The sequence below is a fragment of the Ovis aries genome, chromosome 25 (assembly GCF_016772045.2).
Source record: "Ovis aries strain OAR_USU_Benz2616 breed Rambouillet chromosome 25, ARS-UI_Ramb_v3.0, whole genome shotgun sequence".
In the NCBI taxonomy this organism is placed as follows: Eukaryota; Metazoa; Chordata; class Mammalia; order Artiodactyla; family Bovidae; genus Ovis; species Ovis aries.
The window spans coordinates 8,228,989-8,252,782 of record NC_056078.1 but is presented as its reverse complement, the minus strand read 5'-3'; the positions used below and the strand labels follow the sequence as shown (position 1 = coordinate 8,252,782).

At 47.9% G+C, this 23,794-nt stretch overlaps 1 protein-coding gene across 3 annotated transcripts in view; it reads right to left on the bottom strand.

Annotated features, from left to right (window-relative positions):
• The window catches only part of GPR137B (G protein-coupled receptor 137B), a 62,876-nt gene that overhangs the window by 22,485 nt on the left and 16,597 nt on the right, over positions 1–23,794 (bottom strand). For 2 of the 3 annotated variants that reach the window (XM_027962245.3, XM_042240946.2), the window contains exons 2-5: positions 12,514–12,563; positions 7,255–7,477; positions 3,920–4,069; positions 578–706 (exon numbers count right to left, since the gene is read on the bottom strand). In XM_027962245.3, coding sequence (XP_027818046.1) covers positions 578–706; positions 3,920–4,069; positions 7,255–7,477; positions 12,514–12,563 — 552 coding nt within the window. The remainder of the gene's footprint in view (positions 1–577; positions 707–3,919; positions 4,070–7,254; positions 7,478–12,513; positions 12,564–23,794) is intronic. The other variant, XM_042240945.2, reaches the window with a different exon arrangement.

Here is a 23,794-nt window from a genome sequence, read left to right as displayed (position 1 = left end):
TGACTTTACAGAAGCCTCCAGGTGTTTCCAATGCCAGGAATAGTCAGCGGGGGCATCGAATTGCTGTTCTGAAGCTGAAAATGGCAAAAGGAGATTTTGCCAGATCTGGAAAATGGTGCCCACTGCCACTCTATCTTCAGGGGCTCATGGGTCAGGCTGCAGTTCTCCACCAAGCACCCTCTTCCAGTCTTACTTTTATTTTTTATTTTTTCCTATTCATGGCTCACCAGTGACTATCCAGAGATGAATAAGAGAGAAAAGATAAAACACAAGTTGGTCATGAAAATCAGTGCTTTCCTTGCCACCCACACTGTGCTTATGTTGACCAAAAACCATCACTCTACTTTTCTGTGGGTTTCTCTGGTGGCTCAGACGGTAGAGAATCTTCCTGCAATGCATGAGACCCGGGTTCGATCCCTGGGTTGGGAAGATCTTGTGGAGAAGGAAAAGGCTACCCACTCCAGTATTCTGGCCTGGAGAATTCCATGGACTGTATAGTCCATAGGATTGGGAAGAGTCAGACACGACAGAGTGACTTTCACACTCACTTTCTGCAAATACAAAGTGGTTTACTTACCAGGTCCTTCGTAGAATTTCTGACTCGGAAGAAGTAGACTACTAAGGTGGTGGGTAAGAGTTCCCACACAAAGAGGACCACTCCAAACACTATGTAACCGGCATCTCCCAGCTGATTCTTCAAATCTGCCTGTTGAGAAAAGAGGGAGAAAATGGAGAGTCACCAGACTGAGGGCAGAGTGAGTTTGATTCAGTTCTAATATGGCAGAGACTAAATCTAATACAGTGTAATTTCTTCCCCCTAAAACATGCATGTTAAAATGAGATACTATTAATACTACTGTGCCAGGCCTTGGTGGTGGGGCGGGGGTGGGGGGGAGTTATTTAAACTATATAGGATGGATAATTTTAAAAACATTTTATTGACGTAGTTTTTGACTGTGCTGGGTCTTCATTAACGCACAGGCTTTCCTCTAGGCACGGAGAGTGGGGGCACTCTCCCGCTGTGGCGCTCGGGTTTCTCACTGTGGCGGTTTCTCTTGTAGAGCGCAGGCTCTGGGGCTTGCAGGCTCAGTAGTTGGGGCACACCCACTTAGTTGCCCCTTGGCACGGTGGGTCTTCTGGGACCAGGGATTGGATCCATGTCCCCGGCATCAGCAGGCAGATTCTTAACCACTGGACCACCAGGGAAGTCCCAGGATAGACAATTATCTTCTTCAAAATATTCAAAGACAGTAACTGCTGGTCTCTGATGCTTCATTCCTTCACCCTCCAGGAATGAATCTTCCTTACATCCAAATAAAGTCTCTAAGCTGACTTTTCTTCGACAACTGAATAATGATAATGTTCTGCTGCCTTCTCCCAATTCTTCTTTAAAATCACTTTTTGGCTGCACTGTGTGTCATGCAGGATCCTAGTTCCCCAGCCAGGAATCAAACCCGTGCCCCCTGCATTAGAAACACGGAATTCTAACTACTAGACCACCAGGGAAGTCCCTCTCCTAATTCTTTTTTTTTTTTTTTTAATATTTATTTATTTATTTGGCTGCACCAGTTCTTGGTTGCAGCATGTGAGATCTATCTAGGTCCCTCACCAGGATGCTGGCCTCCTGGAAGCAGATGGGGTGCAGCAGCGCTCTCCTTTCTGTAGGCCAGAGGGAGAGTGGGTGATGCTATTTCTGGGCAAGTCTATCAGAAAGGCCGGCATTTCAAAGGAAGACAGAAACGTCATCAAACTATAAAGGGCCAATCCCCTAAATGGAATCCTCTCACCTTCTCTACCACATTGTGTTTAAAGTATATGGATGCATGCTAAGTCGCTTCAGTCTTGTCCGACTCTTTGTGGCCTCATGGACTTGTACCCTACCAGGCTCCTCTGTCCATGGGATTTTCCAGGCAAGAATACTGGAGTGGGTTTGCCATGCCCTTCTCCAGGGGATCTTCCTGACCCAGAGATGGGGCCCAGGTCTCCGGCATTGGCAGGCGGGTTCTTTACCACTAGCGCTGCCTGGGAAGCCTTAAAGTACAGTATCCAAAACCAGTCTCGCTCCTCTTCAGAAAGATGACTCAAACTCTGCACTGAAACTCCACTCACATGTCTCAAAAGTGCGCTGTGTGTGCTTCTACCATTCTGCACAAATAACCTGCAACTTGGGGCCATCTGCTTGCTCCTAGATTATTTTGGCTGCAACACATAGATCTAGGCATCTATAAACAAACAGCCACCCAAAACAACAGAACTGTGTTGTCTGTGATAAAAATCTGCGATATTTTAAATTCATTGTACTTATAAGCTCATACTTGAAAGAAGCATTGAAATAAGTATTCTGTTGAAACCAAATCCTTATTGTTTAATGGGGGGAGAGTCTCAGTTTGGGAAGATGAAGACATTCTGGAGATGGATGGTGGTGATGGCTGCATGACACTGTGAATGTACTTTAATGCCACTGAACTGTGTACTCAGAAATGATTAAAGTAGTCAACTGTACCTACATGTTACCACGATAAAAATCCTCTGGGTATTATGAATAAGTCTCTAATTTATCACCGTTGAACGTTTAGATTTTTATGCATTTGATTTCTCACAACAGGGAAATTCTTCACCAGCGCCCTGCCCACCTTCCTCCCACCCTACATTTGTGCTGTTGGTTTGATTGGTGGTGATTATGACTGTTGTGGTTTGAATCCAGTCTAATACCTTGCACGAGCTTCTTACGGATTTCATCTTGCCCTCAGTTTTTGTTGTTTTTTGGTAGAATCTATCTATTTGAGCTGCACCATGTGGGATTTTAGTTCCCTGATCAGGGATGGAACCCGAGTCCCCTGCCCTGGGAGGGTGAAGGCTTAACCACTGACCCACCAGGGAAGTCCCTGCCATCAGTTTTAACTTAGCACGGTTGTTTTCTTCTTTCCTCCAGAGTGTTAATTCAAGGTTTGAGCACTGTTTGGATTTTAGAGGTGGATTTGTCTCTAGTTGGATATTCAGTGTTTAGCCAGGAAAATCTCAGGAGCGTTTGCAACTCAAGCCCGTAAACCCCTACTATAGACGCTTCTATTTCTTTGCTGCCATGGCGTCTCTGTGTGGCTCTTTTCTTCAGCGGACATAAACTTCTGCATGGAAGGTTGGGTCTGTTCACTTTTGTGTGTCTGGCACTTTGTCCAGGGCAGGAGACAAAGAAATGATACTTTTCAAATTAGGGAATGCTGATTCATTCTCATTCTTTTTTTCCTTCTCTTTGTTTGGCCACACCATGCAGCATGTGGAATCTTAATTCCCCAACCAGGGACTGAACGCACGTCCCCTGCAGTGGAAGCGCAGAGTCTTAACCACCGGACAGCCCGGGAATTCCCCTCTCAGTCGTTTACATTTTGAGCTTTTGTGAACATGGATGCCATATTATATTTCATTACCTTTGTTTACGAATTTCTAGAATACATTATAAAAAAGAAAGAGTTTCCTACTGAGATGTAAAACGGGCTCTTTCTAACCCCCTAATATTCTTGGTTACTTTTGTCTACATTTCTTTCGCTTACTGCTCCATTAAAAAAAACACTTCATCATTTTACGTGTTTTCTAACCTGAATACCATTCATTTTTATCTTTGCAAATTTCACCCTTTAATAAAATCATATTACATTTATATAAAAACACTTAAAAATTTTAGGTACCGCTTGAAAAAGCCCCAGAAAGTAGCAAGGAGAAGTGTGTCTGTTTTCTAATTTTCTCCGAAATGTGTGAGCTGGAACCAGGCAGGTACTGTGATTCCATCTGACAGGTGAGGATGTAGACACCACCCAGTTAAGTGACTCCCAAGGTCACCCAGCTCTTCAGCAGCAAAAGCAAGGAGCTGACAGCTCTCTGCCACACGGCCTGCTGCCAAAGCAAGGATCCAGCGCCCACTGACCTGGTCTGACACATTGTACCAGTCGTAATCAAAGGAATGGACATTCTTGCTCTGAGAGAACGACAAGATGAACAGGTTGTAGCAGGCCCGAGAGGTGTAGAGCAGGATGACGGTCACGCCGATGGCGGTCACCTGACACACGGAGGAGCCCTGGAAGAGTAGGAACCGTGAGCGGGGGCCCCGATCCGGGCCCAAGACCACAGTCCCCTCCCCAGCATGGCCTCTGCTCAGAACTGCTAAACCCTCCCAGCTTCTCTTCCACTCTCAGACTCTCAACCCCACTGCAAGCCTCCCCTCACTCCACACCCACCCTAAAACTTCCAATTCTCTTCAGAGAGATGCTTCAAAACCTGAAAACACGAACTATTTGCCTAAGACCTCGGCTTGGAAGAACAAGACAGTCAGATGACTTACTTGGTTAAATCTCTAAGTGCCGCCGCTCAGCTCCAAGGATGCTCTGAGCTTATGAGCCCAGGGCCTGCCCCCTGGCTTGGAAACAACAAAACCAGCTCAGAGGGATGCCAGCCTGGGGACAGTGGAGCTGTGGACAGTGGCTCTGGGTGGGGAGCATGTCTTCAAGACCCAACTGTCCTAGGCTGGGAAGGCTAGGGTCCCAATGTGATTCAGAGCTTGGGACTGTGTGAAAATTGGGCATCTGTGCCCCCACTAATGAAGCTATCAATGTCCAAAGTTAGCTAAATGACCTCTAACTGAAAACAGCTGTCATAGTTGTCACAGTTGTCTAAGTCGTGTCCCACTCTTTGGCAACCCCATGGACTGTAGTCCACCAGGCTCCTTTGTCCGTGGGATTTCTCAGGCACGAATACTGGAGTGGGTTGCTGTTTCCTTCTCCAGAGGATCTTCCTGACCCAGGGATCAAACCTATGTCTCCCACACTGGCAGGTGGATTCTTTACCACTGAGCCACCAGGAAAGCCCTGGTGTTAAAAACAGTTAAGCAAAAAACTGAAATTCATTTTTGAAGTCACTAACTAAATCTAAGCTATTATTTTATTTTGCCAATGGTAGTCTATCAGATTGTTTGCACAGAGGTGATCTAAATCTGACAATCTGACAGTCTAAAATGTGACCCCTCCTGTGAAAACCACAATTCTGTTTTGTTTTGGCTGCACTACAAGGCATGTGGCATCTTAGCTCCCTGACCAGGAATTGAACTCAAGCCGTCTGCACTGGAAGCATGGAGTCTTAACCACTGGACCACCAGGGATGTCCCCATAATTCTGTTTTCAAAAAGCCTTGAATAGACCTTATACAGGAGACAGTGTAAATAATAAAGCTAAGGCAAAGTCAAGTATAAAATTTGTCAACATTTATCAATGAAAAAAGGACCCAGCCACATTAACTTTTCAGACTTTGCAAGAGCTCAGGCAAATCACAGGATACCTTGATACAGAAGGCTTTGTAATTTTGAAGTTGGAGGCACAGATTTTAATCTACTGATAGCTGCTAAAGACCAGGTATCTTAAGAAGCAGAGTGCTCAGGTCTTCAGACCAGCAACGTTACAACCACATGGGTTCCCTGGCAAGGGTTAGGGCACCACAGACTTTCAGAAGCAGAGGAGCTATGAAATCACTCAACTACCTTACATGTGAGAAAACCAAGGCTCAGTGGGCAACGTGCTGGTGGGCCAGGGTCCTGTGGCCAGTGGGAGCCCAGAGCATCCATTATGACCTCCGCACATCACCAGGCTCTTTAATGAGGGGGAACTGGGGACCAAGCTGGTGAGGGGCACTTCAGAACCACCGCGCCAGGGAGCACATCTGCCCCTCTCTGTAACTCTGGGGGAAGGAAAGGAGAAAACAGGGACTCCAGGGCTGGGGGCGCAGCAGTGACACCAGAGAATGTGCAGGGGCTGCCCTCTCGGGGTGTGGCCAGGCCCCTCTAGGGGACTGTTCTATCGTCTCTGCACATGCCCTGCCCGACCACTGCCTGCTTCTCCTACACCCATTCACACGACTGACCTTCCTGTGGACTTGCTCCCAGGCCCAGCTGGTGACTCTTCTTATCAAAGTGGTTGTGAGTGTCATGCCCCTCTGCTGGTTTCCCTGGTAACTAACAAGCCCATGCGTGCTCAGTCGCTTCAGTCCTGTCTGACTCTTCGTGACCCCATGGACTGTAGCCCACCAGGCTCCTCTGTCCATAGGATACTCCAGACAAGAATACCAGAGTGGGTTGCCATGCCCTCCTCCAGGGGATCTTCCCAATCCAGGGATCAAACCAGCATCCCAAGCATCTCCTGCACTGCAGACAGATTCTTTACCATTGAGCCACTGATCACACCTGACATCAGCTCCCTCTGCAACTGGTCGTCTTCCTTCCCGACCCCCGACACTGGAATGAAGGCCGCTACCATGTCCTGCTGCCGTCCACTGCACATGTGGAATGTTGCTCCATGACCGTGCTTCAGACGTGTAAGATCTCCGATCCATTAAGCCATCGCTGACTCCAGGCTATTTCTTCAGTACTGAAACTGGGCATGCCCTGCCCTTGTAGGACTACGGGGTGCAGCCCAACACACAGTCTGACTCCATCTCTGAACTGTCACCTTGAGAGGCCTGCTGTCCCGAACCCCCAGGAGCAGCTCCCCCTGTTAAGGGGGACCCTCATAGGGGCACAGTCAAGGCAGGGGCACGCCTGGATCTGAGTGTCTCTGCACTACGACCCGGTGCTAAAGAGGACAGACCCCAGAGCCCGGAGCCAGGCTGCTGCGGCCACACCATGGCTCTGCATCTCCCAGCTTGTGTAACTCGGGCTGAGCCTCTGACGTCCGGTGCCTCCATTTCCCTAGGTAGGTGACACCTACTCCCCCTGAATTTTGAAGGTTACATTCCTACCTACATGCAGAGTGCTTATAAAAGGGCTAGGAACAAAGGGAATACAAGCTGTGTGTTTCTAACAACATTAGAGCCACAGTCAATGCCATAGGTCCTCTAAACTCTCACTTAAACCTGTTTCCAGAAACCAGAGATTTACCTCTCTGCACACCCCAGTAAACCTCGAGCCACCTGGAGTCAATTCTTCTCACAAAGTTCAATGAACTACACGGCTCTGTGTCTTGGCAACACCACCACAGCTAATCATTTGCAGGAGGTCAGGTGGGAGAGGCATTGGTTGATTTCTGTTTTCTGTTGCAAACCAGGGAAAATCTTTTTGGTGGAGGTAAGCCTCACTGCATAGTATATGGGATCTTAGTTCCCCAACACGGGATAAAAACCTGTGCCCCCTGCATTAGGAGTGCCCAATCAAAACCACTGGACTACCGGGGAAATCCCAGAAAGCTTAATGGCAGGATCTCAACCACGTGTCCGCCTTACCTTAGACTCCAAGTAAATGTTGGCCAAGGACATCTTGGAGATTTTGTAGAGGCAGATGGACAAGGAGACAGCGCAGAGCACAAAGAGCGTGTCATTGACGGCCACGCGCACGGACACGATCACTTTCCTCTCCCATGTGCCCGTCTTGACCAGCACCGCACAGGTTAGGTTCACCAACAGGAAAACGAGGCTGATGAAGAGCGAGGCCAGGTAGAGGGGCAACCTGGGAAGGAAGAGAGAGAGGCTGAAGGCCACCTTCCCCACAAGCTTCTGTACATTCTGGATCAATCCCCAAGGAAACTGTGGCTTTTTGAGGGTTGTTCGTTTGTTTGCTTGTTGGTTAAATGCTAGAAGCAGAACATGCCAAAGTTAACACTTCAGAGCTCGGAGTTTGGGGTTGGTAGATGCAAGCTATTATATTTAGAATGGACAAACAAGGTCCCACTGCACAGCACAGGGGACTCTACCGAATATCATATGACAAATCATGATGGAAAAGAACATGAAAAAAGAATGGATACATGTGTATAACTGAGCCACTCGGCTGTAGCCTGGAGACTGGCGCACACTGTAAACCAACATTTATACTGCGATGAAAAAAGGGTTTGGACTTTGGAGGGTCCCCAGATTTAAATCAACTACGAACAGTGCCCTCGGGGAGGTCCTTTACCTGAGCCCTGCTTCCCCGTTCCCCGGAGGCTACGAGGATCAGAGGGGCTGTGTGGACATGAGCTGATGCATGCACTGCTCACAAGGATGGTAGAGCAGAGCCGGGCTCCGAGGCAGGGCTGGGATTCGGGGAGAGCACCAGCCATTCTGCACACTGACAGCCTGGGCAAGGTGGCCCTGGGTGAGCCCTAGTGTCACCAGAAAACAGCCTAAATAACACCGACCTTGCAGGCTCTTCCTGAGGATTAGGTGAGATAATGTTTTAAAAGGGTTTTACCCCTCAAAAGCCATCAAGTCTGGGCAGTACCCCTTTGCATGGGAACACTCACTAGTAGTACAGCTATCCCCAAGCTTTTGGGCAACAGGGACCAATTTTGTGGAAGGCAATTTTTCCATGGACCGGGGTCGGGGATGGTTTTGGGATGATTCAAGCGCATTTTATTTATTGTGCACTTTATTTCTATTACTATTACATCAGTTCCACCTCAGATCATCAGGCATTATTAGATCCTGGAGGCTGGGAACCCCTGCACTAGCCTTGGGGCAATGGTGGTGGCCATTTTTAACTTGCGGTTTCTCAGAGCTGCATGCTGCCTACGTGACCTGTGCAGAGTCTAGAGAGACACTTTTTACATTTACCAACATGGAGATCAGTTCAAGTTTCTCTCTAGGACTGTCCATATTGTGTTTACTTCAGGGAAGTATCACTCAAGCAGCAAATATTGGTTTGGCTCAAGAATAGACCATTCAGGTACTGATGAACCTATTTGCAGGGCAGGAATACAGATGCAGACATAAAGAACAGATCTGTGGACACAGCAGGGGATGGGAGAGGGTGGGAGGAATTGAGAGAATAGCATTAAAATGTATATATTAACATATGTAAAACAGATAGCTAGTGGGAAGTCGCTACATAGTACAGAGAGCTCAACCCCTTTCTCTGTGATAACCTAGAGGTGCGGGATGGGATGGGGAGATGGGAGGGAGGTTCAAGAGGGAAGGGACACATGTATACTTATGGCTGATTCACATGTTGTATGGCAGAAACCAACACAACATTGTAAAGCAATCATCATTTAAAAATTAAAAAAATAATTTTTAAAGTCATATCCTACACTACTTTTTTAAACTTAACAAAAAAGACCATTTAAGTTGAATATGTCTGCATCTGCCCAAAGGGCTGCTGAGGCAAGGGGAGAGAATGGACATAGGGCATTAGCACAACATGTAACTCATGGTAAATTAGCCACAAAACCTTAAATTATGAAGGTTTTCATTAGCTCTCTATACGTTCCCAAAGTGATGGAGGGAATCAGGGGCTTAGAGAGAGACAGAGGCAGGACCAACTGGGAGTCACCAGAAATCTGCAATCTGCTTCCTCAAAAGCCCTGATTCTTATTGTTCTATTATTATCTGCTGTACTTTTGCGCAGAACAGTTTGGAAACATCTGGAACCTCTGGAATCAGCCCTGCTGTTCTTGACCCCTTGCTGGTGTGTATGCACAGTCTATCCATGTGACGACAATGAAGCTCCGGAAAAAAACATAATATGGACGTTCAGCTTTTCCAAAGGACTCCTCCTGGGTGTTGTTTTAAATACTATGCTCAGTCCTGTCCGACTCTTTGTGACCTCATGGACTGTAGCTTGCCAGGCTCCTCTGACCATGGGATTCATCAGGCAAGAATACTGGAATGGGTTGCCATGCCCTCCTGCAGGGGATCTTCTGGACCCAGGAACTGAACCTGTGTCTCCTATGAGGTGCCTCCTGCACTGGCAGGTGGGTTCTTTACCACTAGCGCCACCTGGGAAGCCCAAAAGTCTGTATTGAATTTGTTACAATATTGCCTCTGCATTATGTTTGGTTTTTTGATCACAAGGCTTGTGGGATCTCAGCTCCCTGACCAGGGATCGAACCCGCACCGCCTGAATCGGAAGGTCAAGTCTTAACCACTAAGGTGGATATAAATCCTTACTCCTCTTTCTTCACTGTGAAAATTCTATGGGACAGAGGGCACTGGGAACAGAGGAAGCAAAAGACAAGCAGGCCCCGCTTACCACCGCTTACCCCGCTTACGGTGCAGCCCCCACTCTGCTGGAGTGTGGCCCCAGCCACCCACTCAGCTTCTGCTCCCCCTCCTGGCCTCAACTGCTCTGCTTGCATCTGCTGGATGTGGCCCAGAGAGCAAGGGTCACAGATGCGACACCAGGCAAGTCCTTGGCCACCCAGGGCTGCTGTGCCCCCACATTTGTAACGCAGAGCTGACCCCTCCTCTCCAGCCTCCAAGAGCTGCCGTGAGAACTCAAGGGACCCTGTGCTTCTCCTCCAATGTCACCCAGGGAAGAGTGAGGCCTCATCCTCACCCTCAAGAGCAACTTCTAGAAAAAGGTGTCCTCTCCTGCCTCATCACCTCCTCTGCAGGTACCCCCTGCTGGCCCCGCCTCCTCCCACTGTCTTCTCCCTGACCCCCGCGGTGTGACCCCCGCTCCATCCTTCCCCCATCTGAGCCTGTCTCTGGAGGCCCTTGGCCCCTCTTCCTCCTCTTCATCTACCAGAGTGACGGTGTCCGTGTCTCTCTGCACAGCATCCTCTTCTTCGGGAAATACATTCCTTCCTCCAGCCTCTGTCATAGCTCTTGTTCAACCAAGTTCCAAAGCTCTTGTCTCAAACCACTGCCTCTGCCCAAATCAGCTCACACTCCAAACAGACTCTTTTGAGGCCCACACCCAAGCTCAATTCTTAATGTTCCCCCTCCTACCCCTCCCCAAATTTTCCTAATACAATCATAACTCGGTAACTGCAAGGGACACCTTTCAGGCCCCCACAGCCAACACTGAAACCCAAAGATACTCAAGTCCCTGACAGAGAGCGCTGCAGTGCATGTCATCTAAGGCATATCGGGCCTCCCACCCTCTGTATCCACAGGTGTGGAATCCTTGGATTCCACAACGGAGGGCTGACTGTAAAGCATTGTTACTTTAAACTGACCTTCTTAAAATCAACAGTCTGGCAGAAACATGAACTGAACTTCTCAAAAAGCAGTGAAGGGACAGACAAAGAGGACAGATTTGTGGTTGCTAAGAGGAAGGGAAGAATTGGGAGTCTGGGATTAGCAGACCCAACCTAGTATACACAGGATGGATAAACACCAAGGTCCTACCGCACAGCACAGGGAATTCTATTCAATATCTAGTGATAAAGCATAGAAAAGGACATGAAAAAGAAGTCATTCTGCTGTGAAGCAGAAATTAACACAACATTATCAATCAACTATACTTCGATAATTTTTTCTTTAAGTAGTGAAGGGAGACAGCAAGATCAGATGGAAAAAAACATAGCACACAAGTCTCATCACTTGTATCCTGGCCTGAGTACACTGTCACCTAACTTCCTGAACTTCAGCGTCCTGGGATGCAAAGGAGGATCAGAATATACACTTTCAGAACTTTAAATAAACAGTCTTTGTGAATTTAAGACGGTACCTGTTTAAATGGTGGCTCAGGCAGTAAAGAATCTGCCTGTAATGCAGGAGACCTGGGTTCGATCCCTGGGTTGGGAAGATCCCCTAGAGAAGGGAATGGCAAACCACTCCAGTATTCTTGCCTGGAGAATTCCATGGACAGAGGAGCCTGGTGGGCTACAGTCTATGGAGTTGCAGAGTCAGACACGACTGAGTGACTAACGCTTTCCCTTTCAACGTGTTTAAATAAAATATAATAGGAATATAGTTTTACATATTTGTAAAGTAATAAAATAATTTAAATTTCACTTTGACTCCAGAAGGTAAGAGGCCAAAGTCTCCTTCCCAGAAATGTGTGCCTGGACAGTCGAGCTCTCCCGGGCAGGGAACTGACACACCTTGACTCATGTGGCGACTGTCTCGTGGCTTCTTGACACCTCGTCTCCCTTCCCATTCTGGCCAAGGCTGACCATTCAAGCCACAGGGGAAGTCAACAGGTCTCTTTGAAAACCTGGGGCAAGTAACAGATCCTGCCCACAGGAAAAATATGCAAGTCCACCTCCTGCAATAAATTCAGCCTATGATTTCAGGCCTCCTCTGGTCCAGATTATGAGCCTCTCTTACTCAGCCTTGCCCAGATCTCAGCTGCACCTGCACCCGGGGTGGGCGGGGGAGGGGGCCGCCTGGCCACACAGACATCTTCAGGGAGCCCCTCTTCCTTCTGCTGAGGCCCAGTCCATCCCAAGTGCCTCCAAAAGGTTTAAACGCCACGTGCACGGCTTACTTCCCTTTCCACTCTCTGGTAGGAAACATACCAGACTCTCATTTCTTTTTTCATTTTTGGCAGTTCCACGTGGCATGTTGGATCTTAGTCCCCCAACAGGGATTGAACCCGAGTCCCCTGCATTGGAAGCACCAAGCCTTAATCACCGGACCGCCGGGGAAGTCCCTACTAGACTTTTATTTCTAATCAAGGCCAATATGCTGCAAGGCCTGGTAAGCGGTGACCCAGTGAGCAGTGAACTTGACCCCTGACAAGCAGGCAGGTCACAGAGGAGTGACGTGTGAAAACCCTGGCTAGAAAAACGGTTACCTGCAGCCACAAAGAGAATTGCCTTAGGGGGTACTTACCGGTATTTGAGTAATTCTGGAGAATATTTTGACTTGGCTTTAAAAATCACCTGGAATGACAAAACAAAGACAAAAGCAAAAAAATACAGCAAGTTGGGGCCACAATATACTTGTACTGACGAACTAATGTCATTGCTTGGAACTTCTCTTTCCCTTCATGCCCAGGTCACTGTCTCTGTCTCTAACCCTGAAATGTCTACTTTGTAACAAAGTTCGTGAACCTAAACATTTTCTAGGTCGTGCCTAAATTTTTTAAAAAATTGTAATTAATTTATTTTTATTGAAGGACAATTGCTCTACAATACTGTGTTGGTCTCTGCCAAACATCACCAACAGTCGCCCATGGGTGTACTTATGTCCCCTCAACTTGAAACTACCCCTCCTGCCCTCCCCATCCCACCCCTCTAGGTTGTTACAGAGCCCAGGTTTGAGTTCCCTGAGTCATACAGCACTTAGTCGCTCACATTGTGATGCATGTGGGATCCTAGTTCCCCTACCAGGGGAATCTGTACCCTCTGCAGTGGAAGCATGGAGTCTTAACCACTGGATCAAGTCCTCAGTCAGCCTAGTCGCTCAGTCATGTCCAACTCTGTGACCCCATGGACTGCGGCACACCAGGCTTCCCTGTCCATCACCAACTCCTGGAGCTTGCTCAAACTCACGTCCATCGAGTCAGTGATGCTATCCAGCCATCTCATCCTCTGTCATCCCCTTCTCCTCCTGCCTTCAATCTTTCCCAGCACCAGGGTCTTTTCCAATGAGTCAGCTCTTCGCATCAGGTGGCCCAAGTATTGGAGTTTCAGCTTCAGCATCAGTCCCTCCAAAGAATATTCAGGGCTGATTTCCTTTAGGATTGACTGGTTTGATCTCCTTGCTGTCCAAGGGACTCTCAAGAGTCTTTTCCAACACCACAGTTCAAAAGCATCAATTCTTTGGCACTCAGCTTTCTTTATAGTCCAACTCTCACATCCATACATGACTACTGGAAAAACCACAGCTTTGACTAGACAGACCTTTGTCAGCAAGTAATGTGTCTGCTTTTTAATATGCTTCCAAGCAGCAAGCATCTTTTAATTTCGTGACTGTCATCACCATCTGCAGTAATTTTGGAGCCCAAGAAAATAAAGTCTGTCACTGTTTCCATTGTTTCCCCATCTATTTGCCACGAAGTGATGGGACCGAATGCCAAGGTCTTAGTTTTTTTAATCTTGCACTGTTAAGAAAGTTCTAGGCCCCACAACAGATTTCCCAACCTGGGGATCTGGCAAAGGGACTAAGATCCCCCAGGGAAGTCCTTAAGCTGTGCCTAAATTTTAATTTTAATTTAATTTAAATTTTAAAAGCAAAAGTATTTAAAAATGGTTAAACGGCTTTAAAAAAAAAGTATTATTGGTCTACCACTACCTAGTACCAACTCTTATTTTAAGATTTGCATTTGAGCTTATACTTCCCCCAGATATAAACAACTCACTCTCACACTTTATCAGGATTTTCACTGGTACCAAAAGAATGTGGTTTGAATATATGTGTCCATCAACTCAGGCCTTAAACTTGGCAGCCCACTGGCCTATAGGAGTGTCAAACTCAATCGTTATCTATGGATGAAACATTGCTTGTGGGAATTTCTCCAGATTTTCACAGCCTGCACAATTGTTAATGTGCTCCACCCAGGGGGCAGAAGCTGGCCTGGGAGAGCCTGCGCCAGGCGAGGAAGGGAAGGGAAGACAGAACGCAGGTGTCAGCCCAGGCTCCAGCCCCACCAGACACATGGCTCTTCCCACAGTGTGTGTGAGGGAGCCTGAGGGGGTCACCAGTCGGGGTCCGGCTGGGGGTGAGGAGGGGCAGCAGGACACCTGCTCATACATTTGCTCTCCTGACTCCTGGTGTTTGGGGGGATGGGGGCAGAACAGAGAGAAGGAAAGGAGGGGCATGGGAAAGTGAGGGTATTTGTTCAGAGATGCTCATGCTGTGGACGGAGGGTACCAGATGGCCTGCCTCCAGGCACCCCCTCTCCAAAGAGCTCCTAACACAGGCCCTGGTCCCCACCTTGCCTCGTGCTGGCCCTGAGGGCTGCCGTGACCCTCTGGGAACTCACTGGCCCCGCCCTCCTGGCCCCGCCCCATCTCACTAATCTGCTGGCACTATGTGCCCTCCCCTATCCTCAGTCGTGGGGCCCCTGGTACTTCCCTAGAGATTTGCTCAGTGCCTCCACTTCCAAGCACCTGTCTAAAGGGGAGAAATCATGCCTGAGTGGTAAGAAGCGAAGGACAAGGGGAGTGAGGGCATGGTCCTGGCAACAGGGGAGGAGGGGACAGGCAGCTCTAGGGTGCAGTGGTGGGGTGGGGTGGGGGGGTGGTCACAGGGCTTTGATACTGTCATCCTGTCTGAGGAGCAAGCAGTGAGAATCAGTTTGCTAGAGGGGTATGTGAACGTAATCTAGGGGAAGCCTTCAGTGGATCCAAATGCCTGGTGGTGTGTCTGGGGGTGCAGCCAGATGTCACAAGGGGCAGCAAGCCTCCAGGTGACTCTAGGGGCCAATTCCCATAACCCATGTGCAACAGAAGCAGTCAATCCCCTTGGAATCTTTTTAGAGACACTCTTCTGAGGACCATCAGTAGTAATTCTCCAACTTACATGTGTACAGGAATTGCCCAGGAAACTTGCTAAAGACGCACATCCCAGGGCCCCACCTTCAGAGATGCCAAGCCAGGGGGCCTGGACTGGGGCCCAGTGCCCACCTCGAGTAATTCAGATCTGCCTAGCCCAGGGACTGTGCGTTCATTTGCTCAGTCGTGTCCCACTCTCTGCGACCCCATGGACTATAGCCTACCAGGTTCCTCTGACCATGGAATTTTCAAGGTAAGAGTACTGGAGTGGGTTGCCATTTCCTTCTCCAGAGGATCTTCCCAACCCAGGGATGGAAACTGAGTCTCCTGCCTGCATTGGCAGGTAGGTTCTTTACCACAGTGCCGCCTGGAAAGCCCAGCCCAAGGACTACCTCTTAGGAAATATTAAAGAGATTAAATTGCCTGACCTAATATTCTTTTCTCTGGAAGAACCATAAGCTGGAATCAAGATTGCCAGGAGAAATATCAATCACCTCAGATATGCAGATGACACCACCCTTATGGCAGAAAGTGAAGAGGAACTAAAAGCCTCTTGATGAAAGTGAAAGAGGAGAGCGAAAAAGCTGGCTTAAAGCTCAACATTCAGAAAACGAAGATCATGGCATCTGCTCCCATCACTTCATGGCAAATAGATGGGGAAACAGTGGAAACAGTGTCAGACTTTATTTTGGGGGGGCTCCAAAATCACTGCAGATGGTGGCTGCAGCCATGAAATTAAAAGACGCTTGCTTCTTGCAAGGAAAGTTATGACCAACCTAGACAGCATATTCAAAAGCAGAGACATTACTTTGCCAACAAAGGTCCGTCTAGTCAAGGGTATGGTTTTTCCAGTAGTCATGTATGGATGTGAGAGTTGGACTGTGAAGAAGGCTGAATGCCGAAGAACTGATGCTTTTGAACTGTGGTGTTGGAGAAGACTCTTGAGAGTCCCCTGGACTGCAAGGAGATCCAACCAGTCCATTCTGAAGGAGATCAGTTCTAGGTGTTCTTTGGAAGAAATGATGCTAAAGCTGAAACTCCAGTACTTTGGCCACCTCATGCAAAGAGTTGCCTCATTGGAAAAGACCCTGATGCTGGGAGGGATTGGGGGCAGAAGGAGAAGGGGACGACAGAGAATGAGATGGCTGGATGGCATCACCGACTCGGTGGACGTAAGTTTGAGTGAACTCCGGGAGTTGGTGATGGACAGGGAGGCCTGGTGTGCTGCAATTCATGGGGTCGCAAAGAATTGGACACGACTGAGTGACTGAACTGAACTGAACTAAATATTCTTTTCTTATTTTTAAAGGTAGCCAAATATCAAAAAGGTTTTTTGTGGTTTTTTAATTGGTGAACCACCTATGGTTTATTGCTTAGAATGCCCTCTCCCCATCGGGCCAGCAGAAATCCTATGCATCTTTATTTTTTTGCTGCACGATATGTGGGATCTTAGCTCCCCAACCAAAGATCGAACCGAGCCCCCTGCAGTGGAAGCACAGAGTCTTAACCACTGGCCCACCAGGGAAGTCCTTGACCCAATATTCTTAAACAACTTTGCGATCATTCATTTCAAACACTGAAATAGGTGATCACGGTAGTTAGGTGACAGCAAGAGTGCAGATAGGGGTGCCAAGCACAGAGATCAGGAGACACTCCGAGTCCACGGACAGGACCCCCTCCCCAAGTCTCAACCTGACACTAACGCGCCGCCAATCGAGAACTCTCATCAGCAGAATCCACATCTGGGGGAGAAAGGACTGCAGATATTCCCACAGACTTTCCAATAAGCAAATCCACACCTCACTTTTTGAAACACATTTCAGATTGTCACAGGAGAGCATTCCAGACTTACAGAAGAATCATTCTGTTTCTGACATGAGTTTTGTCCCTGTCCTAGATTGTTTTTGGAAGGAGGTAGGAAGTAGGAGTTCACATCGTAAATAAAGTGCCCGGTGATAACACAAAGAGGTGACGTGAGTACACCGCCCTTACGTCAAACAGGCCCCTAGCTCAGCTTTCTCTGACAAGCTCCCATGGGACTTTAGGCAACTCACATCACCTCTGGTATTTCTCTTCAGTCCATAAAGAGAAATGTTATAAAAACAACCTCTCTTAGGAATAAGGCATAGATTAGTGACTCCAAAGTTCTGTTACAAAATAAAATCCTGACCCATGCAACATATAACAATGTTCTCAGAAAAACGCTACTAGTACTTGTACATAGTACTTGAGGATTTTGCTTTTAAATAATCAAGAGAATTCTTCACAGATATCAGAGTGAGGAGATGAAACTATAGCATTTTTAAACCTCTTTAAAAACTGAAGTATATCTAATTTACAAATTTCCTGTTAGTTTCAGGTGTACAGCAAAGTGATTCAGTTACACACACACACATGTCACTGTCTAGGTTTGTCATAGCTTTTCTTCCAAGGAGCAAGCATCTTTTAATTTCATGGCTGCAGTCACCATACACACACACACACACACACACACACACACACACACACACACACACACACATATATAGAGTCTTTTCCAGATTCTTTTCCATTACAGGTATCACAAGATTGTGAACACAGTTCCCTGTGCTATACAGTAGGTCTTTACTTATTTACCTACTTTATACATAGCAGTTGTATCTGTTAATCCCTGTTAACGCCTAATTTATCCCCATCTCTTCAGTAACCATAAATTTGCTTTCTATGCCTATGAGTCTATTCTGTCTTATAAATAAGTGAAATTATCTTTTTTTTTTAGATTCCACATATAAGTGATGTCATATGATATTGATTGAAAGTACAGTATTTTTTTAAAGTGTTTGAACTTATCAAGGAAATACACAAGTAATATTTTAACACTTTGTGGGGGCTTACTCAGTGGCAGGTAACTCAGCTGACTCTCATACCAGGGCCATCGCTGGGCTCCTGAGAACCACCCACAGGTCTATGCTATGGACTCAGCTCTGTGCAAAGTGCTGTCATGGATCAAAGAAAAATTTGAACCCTTCTGCCTTCAACAGGGTTATGGTCCTACTGGCAAGGCAAGACCTGGACAGGGCAAAGGACAAGAGAAGATGTAACCCGGAGAGGCTGTGGACTCAGGTGGTCAGAGCACAGGAGGCTGATCTGCAGGTCAGAGGCTCAGCCTTGTGGTGGGCACATCGCTTCATCCTGCTCATCTCACAGAGACGGCTCTTGGCACAAGGGCACATGTGTGGATCAGAGTCAACTCACGGCCCATCAGGTGCCCAGCTCACTGCCACCACTTGGCCAGAACTGGGTCTTGGGGGCAAAAGCAGCTAAGTCCTCCCAACTGAAAGCATAGCCCACCTGCACACCATCCTCCTCTATAAACAAAACAAAAGCCATTTGTCTACTTCCCACAGCTGGATGGGGCATGAACTAAAAGAGAGTCAGGCATGGGAGGACAGCCTGACCCGAGAGGCTCCTTCCTGGAACACAGTAAAGGTCAGGGTTCCCAGCCATGACCATCAGATATCTGGGCTAGGACTCAAACTTTATAAACCATTACATGCTTTGCCCCCACAATTTTCCTTTTAAGAAATGACTCTGAGGCTGGGCGTCTCACGGTGCACTCACAGAACTGGGAAATCACAAGAGTGACTAAGAAAACAGGTCATATTAGGAAATAAATTTAGAACCTGCTAGGCTACCCTGCTTTTCCCTGCAGGAATTCCCAGAGCCTTTCAAAGGCTTTGCTCTACACTGTCAGTCTTCAAGGGAAATGCACCGTATGCAGCAATTTTCCAAAGCTATCTGGCCACTGAAGGTGTTCCTCGTGAGTGTTCCAGGAAACAGAGTTTGGGAAACACTGCCTTTAAGGCACTAAACATGGATGGAATGTTCACTGCAGCCTTCATCATCATCATCACTATCGCCACAACAAACAGGAAACAATGATAACTTTAAATCACACTCAGCCTTCAACCCCATGGACACAGGCACCAATCAACCAAGGCACTGAGCACAAGGGGTCCCCCAGGTCAAGCATTCTACCCCAAAGGGGACCCAGAGCCCCACCTCGTAAAAAGATGGGGGAACCCCACAAAACTCATACCCTCTTAAAATCCACATCCCTGGCCAAAGGAGAAAAGTCATTATTACCAGGTAAGGGCACAATCTGATACACAATATTAATAAACTGTTTGACACTCTTGAATTTAAAAGCAAGGGTGACAGACAATGACCTCAAAATAAAAGCCTCCACCATGATTTGTAATGGCTCTGTCCAGTCTGCAATTTGTGGCAATTACTGTTGACTCCTGAACAACAAAGGAATTAGGAGCACCCACTGTCCACACTGGTGGCTCAGAGGTTAAAGCGTCTGCCTGGAATGAGGGAGACCCGGGTTCAATCCCTGGGTTGGGAAGATCCCCTGGAGAAGGAAATGGCAACCCACTCCAGTACTCTGGCCTGGAGAATCCCATGGAGGCAGGAGCCTGGTAGGCTACAGTCCATGGGGTCGCAAAGAGTCAGACACGGCTGAGCGACTTCACTTCACTTCACTGTCCACACAGGTGAAAATCTGAGTAGAATTCATCATGGGTCCTCAGTGCAAAGACAGCTTCTATGTATCTATGGATTCTATGATGTAGTTCTATAGTATCTATTGCAGAAAAAAACCGACATCAAAGTGGACCCGTGCTGTTTAAGAAGCAAATGTTTATATCTTGGGACTTGCCTGGTGGTCCTGTGATTAAGACCATGCATTTCCATTGCAGGGGGCATGGGTTTGATCCCTGGTCAGGGAACTAAGATCTCTCATGCTGTGTAGCACAGCTAAAAAATTAATTATTAAAAACTTTAATTAAAAAATGTTTATGTCTTGAATTCAACTGGGCCTTTTCAAGCTGTACTTAAAAATTTTTAAACTGCCCTGTCCTTCAAGTTAACCCTTAAACCTAAGTTCCTTAAAGCTGTATTTAAATTCCTGGCATTTCAAACTCACATAGTATATATTTAACTTTTGCCCTCACTAAATAAAGTACATAAATGTCTGGACCAAGTTTTTTTTTTTTTTTTAATCCAAACTCTCCTACTCATCCCTCCCCGCTTCCTGTCTATGCTCCAGGGAACTTCATTAAAGATTGATTAGTACCCAGAAGTAGAGCTAACCCTCCTGGGCTGACTCCAGCTCTCTTATCAGGCTGTCCATCTCCTAGAGTCTGTGCTGGCTCCTGCTGACCTCAGCAGGAACTGGCTAGGAAGGGGACGGGGTTCCTGAGGGAGGGGGCAGACAAGGATGAACTATTCCTCCATATTTTACAGCTACTGCTACTGACAAGGTAAGCTCAGGCTCCTCCCTGTAAAACCAGACCCACCAAATTAGAGGGGGATGACAGGGACCATCAGAAGGGCTGGGGGACAAGTGAGACCAGATAAAAATTCCAATTCTCCCCACACTCAGATTGGTGGTATTTGTGGTAGATCAACTGACACTGAGCACCAAATCTGAGATTAACAATTAAGAAAAGACAGAAAGACTGGCCCCTGACCTCGGCAAACTCACAACCAGAGACAGACATGGTGTGAGGAGCTATGAGGAGATGTGAGAAGGTGTGAGGAAGTGTGAGGTGATGTGAGGAAACCTGATGAAATGTGAGGAGGTGAGAGGAGACCTGAGAAGTTGTAAGGAGATTTAAGGAGGTGAGAGGAGACCTGAAGAGGTATAAGGATGCGTGAGGACATGGGAAGAGGTAGGAGGAGATGTGTGGAGGTGTAAGGTGTGAGGTGATGCGAGGTGCTGTGAGGAGACATGAAGAGGTGTGAGGAGATATAAGGAGGTGTGAGGAGACGTGAAGAGGTGTGAGGAGATGTGAAGAGGTATACGGAGATATACGGAGGTGTAGGGTGTGAGGTGATGTGAGATGGTGTGAGCAGACATGAGGAGGTGTGAGGAGGTATGAAGAGATACGTGGAGGTGTGAGATGATGTGAGGTGGTGTGAGAGACATGAAGAGGTGTGAGGAGATGTGTGGAGGTGTGGGGTGTGAGGTGGTGTGAGGAGACATGAGGAGGTATGAGGAGATGTGAAGAGGTATATGGAGATATATGGAGGTGTGGGGTATGAGATGATGTGCGGTGGTATGAAGAGACATGAGGAGGTGTGAGGAGACACGAGGAGGTGTGAGGAGATGTGTGGAAATGTGGGGTGTGAGATGATGTGAGGTAGTGTGAGGAGACATGAAGAGGTATGAGGAGGTGTGAGAAAGTATGAGGAGATGTGAGGTGGTATGAGGAGACATGAAGAGGTATAGGAGACATGAAAAAGTATGAGAAGTGTGGCGGTGTGAGGTGGTGTGAGGAGATGTGTGGAGGTGTGAGGAGATGTGAGGAGGTGTGAAATATGAGGAAATGAGATTATGGGGAGATGGGGCTATCTGAGGGGAACCTGGACTCCCTGGGAAGGGTCAGGGCGGCAGCAGGCTAGGCTGGGATGCAAGTCCAGGAGAGGAAGGAGGCGGCAACCTGAAGTCAGTTAAGGCAGGTGCATGTCCCTGGTAAGAGATCACAGAAGGTTTCAGTAGAATCAACACAATCACAAATCGGAGCTGTGCTTCAAGGTCGGGGGTGGGGGTGCGAGGGGACCAGAGTCAAAGGGCCAGCTAGCGGTTCAGAGACAAGTTTGTGAAAACAGAGGTGGGTGTTTATACGGAAATCGAAGACAAAATGTAGTCTAGGGGATGCCTGGGTCTGGGGGCTTGGGGAGATATGGGGTGACTGCTAAGGGTTCCAGGATTTCTTCTGAGGGCGACAAAAAATATTGCGAACTTTTATGAAACAAAACAGACTCAAAGACATAGAGGAGAGACTTGTGGTTGCCAAGGGGGGGGGGGGGGGAGGGATGGACTGGGAGTTTGGGGTTAGCAGGTACAGACTGTTACATTTAGAATGGATAAACGAGGTTGTACTGTATAGACAGGGAACTACATTCGACATCCTGGAATAAACCATAATGGAAATGAATGCAAAAGAGTGTATGTATGTTTGTGTGTGTGTGTATATATGTATGTGAGTGTGTGGGTATGTATAACTGAATCACTTTGTTGTACAGCAGAAATCAACACAACTTTGTAAATCAACAGTACTTCAACTTTTTAAAAATGTTCTGAAACCGATGGTGGTGATGGCTATACAAGTCTGTGAACACTGAACTTTAAATGGGGACCTGTATAGAGTCTGAATTTGTCTCAATCAACATAAAGTAGCAGAAAGGCAGGAAAGGAGCAGGTTGGGGAGGGGCGGGGAACAGCACATGGGTGGGCAAATGGGGAGAAGGAAACCCAGGTGTAGGACCATCAGGGTGTTGGATGCAGCCCAGAAGAGGGACAGGATAACTGCAGAGAGCTGGGCTTGGCTCTGGCAGATGAGAATGCGCCTGGAGGAGGAAGTGGGGATCGCTGGACGGAAGGAGGCAAGAGGAAGTGGGAGCGGGGAGTCTATTCTAGAGCACCATCTACTCTTTAAAAATGTCTTTGTGAAATGAAAGAGAGATTATTCAAGGGAACTAGGACCAGGTTTAAGATCAGCAGCATGGGCCCCGCGATTACAGAGCAGAGGGAGGGAGGGATGCAGAAGACAGAGGAGCTGAGCAGCAGTTCCCATGGAAACTCCCATCCTGTGGTGGGAATAATGCATCTTCCTCTCACAGAGGCCTGTTGGTCTCAGCATCATTTCCATGGCCTTTAAAAGTCCTACCTAGAACAGATGCCCACGACAGGAAAGCCAAGTGACATTCTGAAGATTTAATTCAGGTTTGGGGAAGCAGAACTATCACCCCCAAGTTGGCCTGAAGGAGGCTGGGGGAGGGGAGAGCCCACCTCTGTTCCCAGCTTCCCCCTCCCCACTTTCCTCACTCCCCCACCAGCCCCTCACCCAGATGCAGGCTCTGTGCCCTCTTGGCAACCTCAGGCCCTTCCTATCACCTCTCAGATGACGCAGGAGGGCCCAGAGAGCCGCAGCCTATGACGTACTCTCTTGACAGAGGCACAAAGGTTCCAGAAGCGGCCGCTGCCCTGGGCCTCCCTCCCCTCATAAATTACAGCCCCTGTCTGCCTCACTGATTCTATTCCCAGCCTTTGAAGTCCTGCCTGCCTGCCTTTTCCTCCTACCAACCCCAGCTGGCCTTTGCTGCTTCACAGTCATTTCTCCTCCGGTCATACTGGCTGTTTCTGGCAGAAAGGTCTGTGGCTCTTTCCTGTGGGGATGACAGCGTCCCTTGTGCATTATGCGAAACTAAACAAAAGTAACCTCTTCTGTCCCCAGAGGCAGCGGCTGTGACAGCTCAATGAAGCACTGTGCCTCCAGACCTGTGCTTGATTCACAATTCCTCTAGGTAGCCATTTTGCTTTACAAATTCCAGCCCCCGCCCCCCTCCCCAAGGCCTGACCCATGTCAACAGTTTCCATTTTGGTGCCACCACCTCCTGAAGGGCTGTCCCCTCAGAAGCAAACAGGCAGGTGGATGCTTTGCAACCTTCCCACCCTGAACAGGCTCCAGATCCCAGGCCCAGGCTGGACACTTGGTCCTGCATCTGTGATCCTGCCGGGGGGCTGAGGCCCCTGGGGACTCTCAGAGCAACTGAGAGGGTCTGCAACCCTGCGTGCACCAAACACAGACCCATGTCTAAACCAATCTCTGCCACCCCCATACTAG